At 41.6% G+C, this 14,318-nt stretch overlaps 1 protein-coding gene across 1 annotated transcript in view; it reads right to left on the bottom strand.

The window, feature by feature from the left end:
* Positions 1-14,318, bottom strand: part of LOC144781944 (cytochrome P450 2G1-like) — a 350,994-nt gene that overhangs the window by 12,286 nt on the left and 324,390 nt on the right. Inside the window, exon 9 of the mRNA XM_078661037.1 lies at positions 12,238-12,379. Coding sequence (XP_078517163.1) covers positions 12,238-12,379 — 142 coding nt within the window. The remainder of the gene's footprint in view (positions 1-12,237; positions 12,380-14,318) is intronic.

Below are 14,318 nucleotides of genomic sequence, written 5' to 3'. Positions count from 1 at the left end.
CACATCCACCGTGGCTAGGTAATCTTCATGTAACACATCTATCCTATGCCGATGATGTGGTTCTACTAAACCAGACAAGAATAGGCTTGCAACGTCTACTACAGGAATGGACCCGATATACTAAACAGAACTTGCTAGAAATAAATAGCACAAAAACAAAAACCATGGTTATAACTCGACGCCGCAAAGCATCACCAACTTTTACAATAGACAATGTTAAATTGGAAGTGGTGGAAAGTATCTCGGGATACAATTGGACAAGCGCCTAAATTTCTCTATGCATTTTAATAGCTTGGAAAAGAAGGGCACCGTCCTATTGCATACTTTTAGCAGCCTAGGGACAAAACTTAAAGGCCCTCTGGTCTCCCCCTTACTAACAGTAATGAAAGCCAAGTTACTCCCAACAATAGCTTATGGGAGTATATTACATCATGGCAAGAGTGCACAACTCCTGGACAAAGTACAAATGAAAATCTACAAACGTGTTTTTGCGCTACCAAGCAATGCATCACCCGCACAAGTAAGACTCGAACTTGGTTTGCAATCCCAGGTGCTGATGAAAATGTATGAGACTGTAAAATTTTGGTACGATGTTTGGATGAACCAGGAAATAGCGGTCCACCATGCTATGTGGGAAACAATACACAAGAGTCCCAACTCCCACTATGCTAAGTACCTCAAACTGTCTTTAGAGTCGACTGAGTTGGATGCACTCTGGGAAACCAAGCTTCCTGTACAATCTTTCAAACAGTTGGTAAAGAAGGCTGCCAACAGGGATTCGTTGTTCAACGATAAGTTAACTTTTTGTCAATGGAGCCACGCTTGGATGACAATTCAATCTTATAAAAAACCAGTACCGGCAGCCTACCCTGACCTTGCTTTCTCGCCATTCATCAAAGGTAAATACATCAATTTAAGGTTGGGTAGCTTCCCAATAAGTGCTGATCTACAAAGTGGAAACCCCAAGATTGTGGGGAATGTGATCTATGTGGCGCAGGAAGACAAGACTTTATCCATCTGATTTGTATTTGCCCGGCTCTGATTCAGGAACGTCGGAGTTGGTTAATAACCAATTTTAAGGAATATGGAATACGCAACTGCCGGTCTGCGATTTTGTAATGGTTTTTATTACCTATACAATAAAGCTAACTAACTGACGCAAAGTCTTGTGGTGGAATTTACGATCCAGAGCAATTTGTAATTTGCATTGGATTATAACATAAAGAAAAGCATAGCTGCTCAATGCACTGCCATGCATTGCTTTTTGTCACAGTGAATTCCATGGGTGGTGCATAGCATTTTTCAGGCAACCAACCATGGGTTTTAGTGCAAATACCTTTCTACAAAGAATTGTAGTCAGGGATTTGTGTAAAAATCCTGCCTCATGTTGAAGCAGGCGTAACAAAGAAAAATGTTTTAATTTCCCTCTTTTTTCCTCTTGGCATATGTGCTGCATTCTACAGCACACATATAAAGTGAGAAATGCCTTAAAGCATATTTTTAACTGGCTGCAGTACAAAAACCTTTCTTCATACAATGCAGACAGGCCTGAACTATGGTGCAAGGGTTTCTGCACTGGAACATGGCAGGCCAAAGTGAGCCAGCCAGGAAAAGAACAGAGGAGCACCAAATTTTATTAGATATGGCACTAGTCTGCTCTCTCCTGTTCATGCAAAGCAATACAGCAACTTTACTTGCTGCCATGTGTTGCACGAATTGTACTTAAATATGACTTTATACATACTGTATGCAATTCTAGGGTAAATTGCATATGTGCAGTCTACCCTACGCCACTATTGAAGAGTATGCTTGAGATCTGTGTGAAACCGTTTGGTGGTTGAAGAAAATCCATTTACACTCACATTGCCCGTACCGTCCTGATTTTGCCTAGGGGTTTGCCAGGTGTAGGGGGAGCCCCCGCAGTCACTACCACTGCCGCAGGGGACAACACATCCTACAATCCTCTCCTAAAATTCACCTGTGGCAAATTCCATCAGGACAAAAGGTCGCATGCAGGCCGTGCCCGGGCAAAGCCCAGGCCAAGGGTGGGCCCATCTGCACCTGTCCGGGGCCGTACAAGGATGGACCGGGTCACCCCCTTTGGTCGCTTGATAAATATCAACATGCCCATTATTAAGGTACGGTAACAGCTGGTTGCCTTTTATTTTTTGGGGATAAGAATTATTTAACTTTTGTACTGTTCCTTCTACATGGATAAGAGAAAACTTGTTAAAAATACTGAGGAGAAACCAACCAGTGGACTTAATTCTGTAAATGTAATTACTAATTACCTTACGAATGCAGTGGTCCTGATAGAAAATGAAATAATTAATGCCGAAGAGTGACTGGCCGCATGCTAACATGTAGAAAATGGTCCAATCGATAATGAAATCATGGAAAATCAAGGAAAGGAAAACATGCCCCTGGATGGTAAACAATTATCGTACACCACAGCAAATTCATCCAAATGTATTCCCTCTGCATCATTTCAACATTAAGAAATACAAGAAATTTCTAATAGTCAGGATTTGTTATTTACTGCAAAAAAATACTAAACATCCTGATAAAGAGCCTCACCTGGGAACTGTACCAAAGAAGAGATTGAGATATATCAATTCACATATAACTAATGATAACTCCCTTGTTTGGTAACGGAACACAGAACAATCGGGACAAAACAACCAATAATAGAATGGAAGTACTTTTAGATAAGTTACTTGCAAAACTTGACTGTTTTGAAAGCAAAGTCTTTATACATCTTAATATGATCAAAGATAAGATAGCTATTCTTGAAAGTATGGGCAATACAGTATACGGTATAGCGGGAAGAGGCGCCTCAATCTGAAATTTACTCCCCACCCTTGCAGTACCAAATGGAGTATTAGATCTGCCTACTATTACAGCACCAAATGTTACTAAAAGTAGTACAAATTCTGTACCAGATCCACCTGACTGCCCCACGAAAATAGATAGATAACCATCATGACTCAGGAATTGGCAATCACTCCAATCAGAGGGACAGAATTAAGGCATTTGCCCAAATAAGGGGGGAGGTAGGAATAACTTACAATCCCTTAAAACAAGACGCTATGTGTACTTTAGATCCTATTACGTTGGATCTGCCTCCTGATGCCATTCCCTACATTATCGTTTTAAAGGGCGTTCGAAGACTGGAACAACAAGATAAAGAAAATTGGCTTCATAGAACAAGGTGATCCATTGGATGTCTGGTCATGGGTGTAATGCTAATTTCCTGAAACTTGAAATTCTCATGGTGAATAGAACACACTGGATAGGCCATGGTCGGAAGGTAAAAAATGGTAATTGCATTAGAGTGAATTTTTGAAACCCGACAGTGGTTTAATGCTTACCTAACAATTAACTGAGATCTTAAAAACAACCACGACTCAAGGGGAGGATTATGGCAGTACTCTTGGGCGATTTTCATAAACCACCGGAGCCCTCTTATAAACCACAGGGCTCTTACATTCCATCCTACTTTGAAAATCACCTCCTATTAAGTACTGTGAAAACAACTAATAGATTTGCCCCACTTTCAAACCTAGAGGAGCAAGACTGACTGTGGGAAAAACATGGGTAAAGTGATTTCAATAAATATCAGGGCAACAGGAGTGCACTACAAAGCTAACACCCATATGCATACTAACTAACAGTTCCTGGATTAGTCTGGAGTAAAAAATAAATTGGATAGTAAGAATTAGAAACTCATATATACTCCACAGATTTGGTATGTTTCTAGGAGACATGGCTCCCTGAACCATTTGTAATCAATAGCTATACTACAATTACATCTACAGCTAATCCATCAGCCCATGGGTGGAAGGTGTACCAACTCTCTCTACTTTCAATTGGCATTGTGACAGTATAACACACATGTATGGTTAGTTTTGATTAATTATTGTAATAACATATTTTGTAGCAATTGCCATGAGGTGGTAAAAAAGTTTGAAGGCATGTTAGAAACATTAACCAAAGAGCTTATGAATGATTTTATATATATCTGGGCCGGTGATTTTAATATTAACCCCTGTGCTTATTCACCCACCGGAATCTGCGGTTTTGTTGATGTTAGAGGCAATATGCAGGCTCATTTTCCACACAATAGATATGATGATGTTTAAATGAGCAGCTATGTAAATATAATTTAGAATTGTTGCAACAAAGTGATGTGAGAGGGACTAGCGCCCGACCGATATTTTATGGAAACAGAGGTAGTTCCTTTATAGACCATGGGGCATATTATCAAGAAGGGCGTTAAAATTATTGCCGCTTTAGCGGCAGGAAACTGCCCCTAAAGCGGCGATAATGGGCTTGAAAATATGCCGTTGAGAATTCCCATAGAAGCCCATGTTCACACCAGAACATGGGCTTCTATGGGAATTCACAAGGGCATATTATCAAGCCCATTATTGCCGCTTTAGTGGCAGTTTCCTGCCACTAAAGCGGCGATAATTGTAACACAGTTTCTTGATAATATGCCCCCATATTCTTCTCTTTATAAACGGTGCTAACCGCTTTTCTTCATTAAATGTAGAACCTACAAGCTTTAGTGCCATTTCCTTCTAAAGCTTAGCTTCTCATTACCTGATTGGCCAAACAAACTTGCCCGGATGGCCGTTCATATTGATATTGAAAAGAAAAATAGGATACGTTTAAAATGGACAGGGTGAAGCGAAGTAACCCTTCTTGGGAAGGTAGCAGAAAGTAATTAAGAATACTTTCAAATTTGCATCGACCCAGGGGTCACCCCTGAAAAGATAGCTAAAACATTACAACAGCTGTAGCAGAAAATTTTAAAAAAGGCTCTCTGGGGGGAAAAGAATGAGGCCCTAGGATGGTTCAGCCACTCTTGTACGCAAATACATCATAAGCTCAACAAAGTTTTACAACTTATTCCAAGAAACAGAGAGGAGATTAAGACACTAAAAGCAAGTGCAGGAATTGGTTGGTCTAGAACAAGCTGCAGACACTAGAGATAATACTTTGTTCTGGGATATAAATAACTCCCCGTTTTTTAAAGACACCACTGTTCCAGGGATTGAGTGCTTAGTATCTCCATTGGAATGGATAAACCATTTTAAATGTATATTCAATCCACCGACTGAACAAGCCCTTACTGCTAAGCATTTTTGCCCTGTCTTAGATCTAGTACCATTATGGGCTATAAGCTTAACCAAGGATGAATCCGATATTGAGAAATCATCATCTAAAAAAGTGCGGGCCCTGATGGCGTTCGTGTGGATGCTTTTAACCCATCCTCATGCAGGTGTTTAATGTTGAGACAAAAGGCTCTATTCCCCCTTGCTGGACTGATTCAATATTAATCCCCACTTTTAAAAGGGGAGGCGGGGAAATCCTAAGTGAAATCGTCAATATCTCTCCTCGATTCTTCAGCTAAAGTATTAGGGAGGATTGTTTTCGAGAGGCTAAAATCGTGGATGATTGAAAACCATGTCCTAACAGACTCTCAATATGATTTTAAAAAACGACATAGGCACACAAGTAAAATCTCCACCTTCTGGTCAAAAAATATATACGGTAGCCAAGCAGGGCCATATGCTTTGCAGAACTTAGCAGTGTGTCTGACCTTATGAATCATAATAAACTCTGAAAACACTGGTGGAAATCGCTGCTCCAGAAGATATTGTATACTTTTATCCCAGATGTATGCTTCTTTAAAGGCTCATGTGAGATAGGATCAGAGGGAGAATGTACCTTAGGCATATAGGTCTAGCCAACCTCAAACTTAAAAAGCCAATCAAGGCACTTTTTGATGTGCCACAATAAGTGCCAATAAGCATATACATGGAATGTTAAAGCCATCCGAGAGCAAGTGTATTTCAATGGCAACATATGGGGCAACTTTGTGGGGTATGGGTAGGTGTCAAACTTTGCAAGCACAAGTAAAAACGTTCTTGTGTATACTCCTTGCTGTCCCCAGATCAACATAATCACATAATGTACATAGGGAACAGAGTATTAATTTCCTTGAGGATACAATACATATCTGTACACTAGTGGTGTGTCATAACAACTGGAGTAAGGCTGGCACTAAATTTACCTGAGAATTATTAATGATTGCTTAGTTTTAAGCCATTATGATAAGATTCCTTGCTTGGCACATGTATGATATGTATTAACGGAAGATGATGAGAATGTTTTTAATTAAAAGCCCAGCCAGTACCTTACAGTATAGCAAAACTTACTTAAAATTGATTTGCACACAAAAGTGACATAATAAGGAAATTTTATGAGACAAATAAACCTACTGTATCCCAAAATTTGGACGGGCCCTTATGTCAAGGGCTGCCATTATACTTGACACAGGTGATGGGATGTGCAAAAGAAATTCTATCTTACCAGGTTAAGGATGGGCATTCTGCACCAACAAGTTGAAATTTCGAAAAGAGATGCCTGGTCCAAACAATTACCAAAGTGCCCATGTGATGGGAAATCAAATCAGTCTACGCTGCATTTTATCCTCTTCTGTAAGTCTTACTCTGATATCAGAAAACATTTTATTTCACCACTGTTTTTAGGTCAAATATATATATATTCTATGAAGAGACTTGTTATTTCCTGAGTACCCTTGCAACTGTCAATATTTGCTGTGCAGTTTCAGCCTTTATTACGAGTTTTATCATTAAAAGAAAAACACTAACAGTGTATGACAATTATTATATGAACAAGACCAGTAACATTAGTAAGGGCTGTTTATTTTGAGTATGAGTTTTCTGTACATTTATAGTATTATCTAACTTAACTTGATGAAGACTGGTTTCTGCTCATTTTAATCTAATAATTGTTTTATGAAGATATGATAACTACAAATGTTCAGAGTATTTAAAGTTCTTACATCTTGTACTTTTACTGAGAACAGTGTGTATATTACTCTTTAAGTTACGCATTGTGCTTTTAATGAATTACTTCTTGGCTGGTTACAATACTTATCTGTTCTTTTGTGGTCGCTGTACATACCTATTGCACTTTTAAAATGATTTATGTATTTTATGGATTATAATAATCTAACTAAAGATTGATTTGAATTTGAGTTGGCCTTGTTTGCTTGCCCTACTCCTACCTGATGAGTGTCTGTGCCTAAATGGGGGGAGGTTTTTTTATTTTAGTGTTTTATAGAGCGCACAGCTACCTCCGACGGAGGTGTCCCGGCGCTGAAGACCTTATCTCAGAGGAAGGAATGGGGGAGGAACGAGAGTTTAGATCTGGGAGAAGAACCAGGTCTTTAATTTTTTTCGGAAAAGGGGTTCTGAGGAGGCGAATCTTAACTCTGTGGGTAACTGATTCCAGAGTTTAGAGGTAACAACGGCGAAGGACCTTCCACCCGTGCGTGTGAGGTGGAAACGGGGGGTAGTGATTAGACGTAGGTTGTTAGATCTGAGGTTACGCTGTGAATGAGAGAGTCTCAGTCTGCGTCGGAGGTATGCAGGACCACGGTCATTGAGGGCTCTGAAGGCCAGGGTCAGGGCTTTGAATTGTATACGCATTTTTATTGGAAGCCAGTGAAGTTTGATAAGGTGGGGGGAGATGGAGTGTCGAAAAGGAATGTTGTTGATTAATCTGGCTGCTGCATTCTGCACTCTCTGTAACTGGTTGATGAGATAGGCAGGTGCCCCCAAATACAGGCTATTTGCGTAGTCCAGGTGGGAGGTTATCAGGGCATGGACTACTGTTTTCCGGGAGTCAAGTGGTAGATAGGGAATGATTTTTTTTAACATGCGTAGCTTTCCAAAGCAGGCAGAGGTTACTTTACTGATTTGGGTTTTGCAGGAGAGAGCAGTGTCGAATTGGAATCCTAGGTTTCGGGCCGCTGGGACCGGCACAGGGGGAGGGTTTAGTTCGGATGGCCACCAGATATTGGGGGGTAGAGGAGATTTTTGATTAAAGAATAAGACTTCCGTCTTATCAGTGTTGAGTTTTAAGTTGTTCTCGGCCATCCATAAGGCAATTTTTACCATGCAGTTGCGGAAGTTGTCAAATGATTTTTCATCATGGTCTTTAAAGGAGAACACCAGTTGTGTGTCGTCGGCGTAAAAAGTCACCTTGACTCCACATGATTCCACAATTTTTGCTAGAGGTTTAAGGTAAACATTGAAGAGGAGAGGGCTCAGGGCAGAGCCCTGTGGGACTCCCCAGGTCAGTGGTTTTTTGTCAGAGAGAAACGATCCTAGCATCACTTGTTGGGTTCTGTTATTTAAAAAAGATTTTATCCACAGGAGGGGAGGGCCGCCAATCCCTGTCTCTTGCAGGCGAGTCATTAGTGTGTCGTGTGAGATGGTGTCGAATGCAGCGGACAGGTCGAGGAGTACCAGCATGGCCTCCTCTCCCCTGTCCGTGCATTCTCTAATTGACTCAGAGACTTCGAGTAGGGCAGACTCGGTACTAAAGTCCGGTCTGAAGCCTGACTGGGTGTCATGAAACAGGGTGTTAGATTCCAGATAGTCCGAAAGTTGGAGCTGGACTGCTTTCTCTAGTACTTTGGCGGGTTTGGGCAGAAGTGAAATCGGACGGTAGTTACTCAGACAAAGAGGGTCCATCCCTATTTTCTTTTGGATAGGGATAAGGAGCGCATGTTTCCAGGCAGCAGGGACCACACTGGTGGAAAGGGAGGAATTCCAGATTTCGAGAAGGGAGTCGATAATTAAAGGAGCAATGTCATTCAGGATTGAGGCTGGAGCAGGGTCTAGAGGAGAGCCCGACTTGCAGTCCAGAAATAATTTCGTAGCTTGTTCCTTAGTGAGAAGTTGGAATGCTGTAAAGGCCAGTTTGTGATTGTGGTTCGTGTCGGGACTTTTGGTGATGACCTTGCCATTTTATTGGATGGTGGTTGCAATGTTGATAATTTTCTCTTCAAAGAAATTTGAGAGACTGTTGCATAATGTTTGCGACAAGGGGATAGGGGCAACGAGGGCATTGGGCTGTGTAAAGTCTTTGACTATATTGAAGAGTGTCCTGGTGGAATTCTTAGCTTTGGCAATGGTATCAGAGAAGTACGTGCTCATAGAGTGTTGTTTGAGTTTACGAAACTCTTTAAGGCCTTGTTTGTAGAGTGCCTTGGGTGCAGGGTCATAGCTCTGTCTCCCGAGACGTTCAAGTTTCTTACACTTGCTTCTATGTATCCTGAGTTCTTGTGTGAACCAGGGGGCAGAAGGTTTTTGCCTATTGGAGGTGAGAGGACGCATTGGGGCTATTTTTTCTATTGCAGAAGTGAGGTCATTATTTAGAGTGCACACAGCGGTGTCTAGGTCCTCCAGAAGAGGGCTGTGAGTCGAGGCATATATTTGTTCTAAGGCTGTAAGAGAGAGTTTGTGCCACTTTCTGCCATGAGTTCTTTTGGCGGCGTTGTGTTTAACAATTTGGGGTGGGGAGATCTGAAAAGGTACTAAGTAGTGGTCAGACCATGTCAGGGGTAAAGGGGGAGAGGTTGTAAGTTTCTCATGGTTAGAGAAAATGAGGTCAAGAGTATGTCCAGCGACATGAGTCGGGCCAGATACCCTTTGTAATAGATTAAGATTTTGCATTGAGTCCAGGAGAAGGGCTGCGCGATTGCAGCTGTTGACGTCTACATGATAGTTGAAGTCTCCCAGGGCGATGAAATCAGAGTGTTTGAGGGATAGATCTGCTGTAGTAGCTAATAACTCTTGAATAGCAGATTGGGGAGAGTTAGGGGGAACATAGACCAGGATCCCTGAGGAGACGGCAGTGGAGGAGTCTATGATAGAGAAGTATAGAGCTTCTATAGGTTTGGCGTTAGTGATTTTCCTGGTGGTAATTTTTAAGTGATTCTTTAGAATTACTCCTATTCCCCCTCCTGGTTTATAGCCTTCGCGGCTAAATCCAGAGAATCTGTAGCCCGATGGGATAGCTAGAGCGATGTCAGGGTTGGAACTGTCTTTAATCCAGGTCTCAGTTAGGAAAACTATGTCCCAGGGTGACGAGGATAGTAGCAGCCAGATGTCGTTGGCGTGGCCTGGTAGTGAGCGGCAGTTTACTAGCCCCATGGAGTAAGTTTTGGAAGGGAGGGGGTTGGGGATGGGGTCGGCTGGTTTGCGTGGGCAGGTCCAGATGGGGTGGAGTAAGAAAGGGCAGTTAGGGCATTTATGTGAGAAGGGGGTGGGTAGGGGAAAGCAGCAAGGCGAGGGGGAAGAACAAGATAACTTACCTATGTCCATGAGTTGTGATTTGGACCAGGTAAGTGTCTGGGTGGCCGGAGAAGTGGCAGCATGGCCGGGCCGAGGCACGGAGCCGGCGCGGACGGGCGCAGACGGGCTTGCCTTAGGCGCGCCTTCGGCGCGCAATCGGCGCGCCCGCTGCGCTCGTCCGCTGCGCGGTCGGGAAGTGCACATGAATGATGTGCAAAGGAGCGTGGCCTAGGGAGATGGGCGTGGCCTCGAGGTGCCGAGCGAATGGCGGCAATCGGTGAGTCTGTCCACGTCAGCGCTAGAGTCCGCTGGGCGTGGTTGTGCAAAGTGGCAACAGAATAGGGCTTTTTTAAACACACAGTAATCACAATAAACACAATTTAAAATAGTCAGTTTTCGCGCTATCAGTCTCTTCTCCCGGCTTCCGCCTCAGGAGATGTGCAGGCTTCTAGGTCGCGCTAGTGATCAGCGCGCCTAAAATACACGGAGCAGGGGGCGTGGCCTAGGGAGATGGGCGTGGCCTCGAGGTGCCGAGCGAATGGCGGCAATCGGTGAGTCTGTCCACGTCAGCGCTAGAGTCCGCTGGGCGTGGTTGTGCAAAGTGGCAACAGAATAGGGCTTTTTTAAACACACAGTAATCACAATAAACACAATTTAAAATAGTCAGTTTTCGCGCTATCAGTCTCTTCTCCCGGCTTCCGCCTCAGGAGATGTGCAGGCTTCTAGGTCGCGCTAGTGATCAGCGCGCCTAAAATACACGGAGCAGGGGGCGTGGCCTAGGGAGATGGGCGTGGCCTCGAGGTGCCGAGCGAATGGCGGCAATCGGTGAGTCTGTCCACGTCAGCGCTAGAGTCCGCTGGGCGTGGTTGTGCAAAGTGGCAACAGAATAGGGCTTTTTTAAAACACACAGTAATCACAATAAACACAATTTAAAATAGTCAGTTTTCGCGCTATCAGTCTCTTCTCCCGGCTTCCGCCTCAGGAGATGTGCAGGCTTCTAGGAATTAGAATTTAGTGGGCATGAACTGATATTTGGGGCTTGAGGTCCCACGGACTTCAGGCAGTATATGTTACCAGGATTACCCATGCTCCTCGGTTTCCTAGACCCCAGCAACCTCAACTATCATCACCCATAAAGTCCAAAAGATGGTGATCTTACAAATTGGTCTCCACCAGCCAGCAAGTCTGCCACTTCTGTGTTCTGAATCCTGTGGGTTACAACCTCTATCAGCTCTAGAAGTCTGGTTTGAGTACAAACTTTCTGATAAGACTGATTCAAATAAATTGGTTTGGTTGTATGTCAACATATCAAAAAAACATTGTGTTACTAGAATATCATAGTCAGTATATTAACAACCATAATATTGTGGATATAAGTAATTATAGGTAAGTATCGTTTTACTCTTCTTTGCTCTACATCTATGTACATCTACGTATCATGAAGATATATGTTCCATCAAGCTCATAAGTCTGTAGAAACTAGACTACTGAAGCACCCTTTTTCTTGGTCTGCCAATCACAGGGGACAGCAAGCTCCAAACATTTTCTAACAAAAGGCAGCATTAATTTGAAACCACTTGATCCAACTAGCAATGCACTGAGAGAAATACAGCGGTTGACTGCAAAAGCATGTACACAATTTAAATCCCTCTGCATCGCCTACAGAGTGCTCCTAGATAAAACCCTGCCTAACTCAAAAGCAGGACCAGCAAATATTTGCTGTCTGGGCAAGTGGGGTCCCCAAACACCACCAGCAAAGGTAAAGCAGCCATCAGTATCAAATGCTAAACTTGAAACTATCTGAGATTAACATTATCTCTACGGTCATTTTATTGCCCATTTCTAGGCCTGGCCTATCTCTTTTTCAGACACTGCATCAGGTTGCAAGCATCTCCCTACTTCATTCCAAGCACTTAGAGGTGGATGTGTTTAACTGCTTCAGTGTGATACATATCATCACTAAATATTAAATAAATATTTTATAATAAATAAAATGAACGTTTGGGATTTCTACTTTCCAATGTCTCATGCTGTTAAAAAATAAAATGGTTCTTACCTATAGAGAAGGGCACAAATGCCTTATGTTTTTGGAAACAGCCATTCTCATCCAGAAAGTGTCCTGGATTGAAGTTGGATGGGTCTTTAAATTGTGTGGGGTCCCGAAGAACAGTAGTCAGCATGGGGTACACATCTGTTCCCTGAAAAGCAAAGAACGAGTGAAGTTATCAAGTTTCCCAAATGTAACCGTGTGGGTGTAATATGTGTGGGTTTCAGGTATAAAAAGTATGATCAAACCAGCATATCACAGAGTTTAATAAAACATATATTTAAGCATACTGAAGACTCAACCATGGAGTCGCACAGTATTAAAAAATCTTTCTTTATAAGTACCTGTGAATTTGATGATTAAAGGCAGACTCTGAGGTAATGTTTTGACAGTGAATCTGTGATCTGTGCATGTGGACACCCAGAGGCCGTATCATGAATTTATTTAACCCAACATTTCTCAGTTAGTGCTTTATTTTCAGATAGTACTGCTCAGAAAGACTGAGCATGGTTTACCTCTTTCTGTTTCCGAGCTGTGATATCTGAATATAAAGCAGTAACTCAGGGAAATATCGTGTTCTTTTTACACAATGCAGGAGCATAAAACAGGGGCTCCGCTGTGCACTATGCCGGAAAAGACCATCACATTATGGACCCGGCTCTTGCAAACAATGGATCCACAGACTCTTGAAAGGTAGACTAAGATGTCTTGTTTTAAATTGAAAATTGTTTTTTTTACCTGGAGCAGGTGAGTTATGATTTAATATGAATCATTACAAAACAGTGTTTGGTATCCCTCTTCTCAATGTAAAACTGGTCATAACTTTGACTGCCCAGTGATAATGATATGATAATGATAATGTTTATTGTTTAGTTCATTAAAACCTTAACAATATTTCGCATGAATAAAAGAGAGCAATAAAATATGTACGTACTTTTAAAACAAGATTTCTCATTTTAGGCTTTACATTCTCAGTAGTTAAGATCAATGATGTTCATGTACTTCTAATGAAGCTCATGGCCTGTACAATTAAAATTTCTTAATAATTCATAACATTTCCACATTCTACATTATTGTTAGAGTTTTCAATTTCCAAAGTCTTGTCCTAAGGATGACAAATTATCAGCTTGCATAACCTGTACAATAACATTTCTTAGTAATTCTACAGCATTGTTAGGGTTTCAGTTTTCAAAGCCTGGTCCTGAAGGTTAAGGATTTTGTTATATTCTATATTCAATGTTACACTGTATAAGTTGTCTCCCATGGATGTTACACTGCACTAACTATCTCTCTGGGTCAAAGTCAAAGTCAAAGTCAAATTTTATTATGATTTGGCTCTCGATGAGGGCCACATAAAAATACACACATATTTAACATACAAATAATACATAAGTAACATCATACGACAAAAAGAATAGCCACTACTTATCTGCAAGTAAAGCAATCATCAACATCTCCCTGAAATTCATTAATAAATATCTAAAATCTCTTTAAAATATTTAAAAATTCTGGAACAGAACATTTCGTTAGGGGGGCAATAAAGTGCAAGGAAGAACATTTTTACATTCACAATTCCCAATTGTAAACAGATTGGTTTTAACCATTTTTGGCGCAAGGGGCGCAATACCTGACAGATAAGCAATACATGGTTAAGATCCTGTACAGCATTATTACAAAAATTGCATAGAGAAGAAACCCCATACCATTTTGCTAAAAGCGAATTAAATGGAAGCAAATTATGACGTAAAAGGTACCATAATCTACGGACACCATGAGGAATATTCCAAATAAGATATTGTTGGGCTAATTTTGGTGTATATGTTGGAACCAGGGCTTCCCTTTCTTTTTGCTTCGGTTGGGCAAGTATATCTGACTTGAAACAAAGTGCCCAAGACATACTTTTTAGTTTCAATTTTAACTCTAATGGAGAAAGTAAAAATAACGTGCTTTCATCCAGTTCAAGCAGCGATACCGCTTTTCTAAAGTTTTTTACCAGCTGCGAGAACTCATTAAAGTTGCCCAATAGTTCCTTTTTTTAAATTTCACGTAAGGTGCCCGGTTTACCTCTGGCCAAACAGGCTACCCATCTC

Source organism: Lissotriton helveticus, chromosome 9 (genome assembly GCF_964261635.1).
Source record: "Lissotriton helveticus chromosome 9, aLisHel1.1, whole genome shotgun sequence".
Lineage (NCBI taxonomy): Eukaryota > Metazoa > Chordata > Amphibia > Caudata > Salamandridae > Lissotriton > Lissotriton helveticus.
Note: the sequence above shows the minus strand (reverse complement) of the source record. Positions and strands in the feature narration are given on the sequence as shown.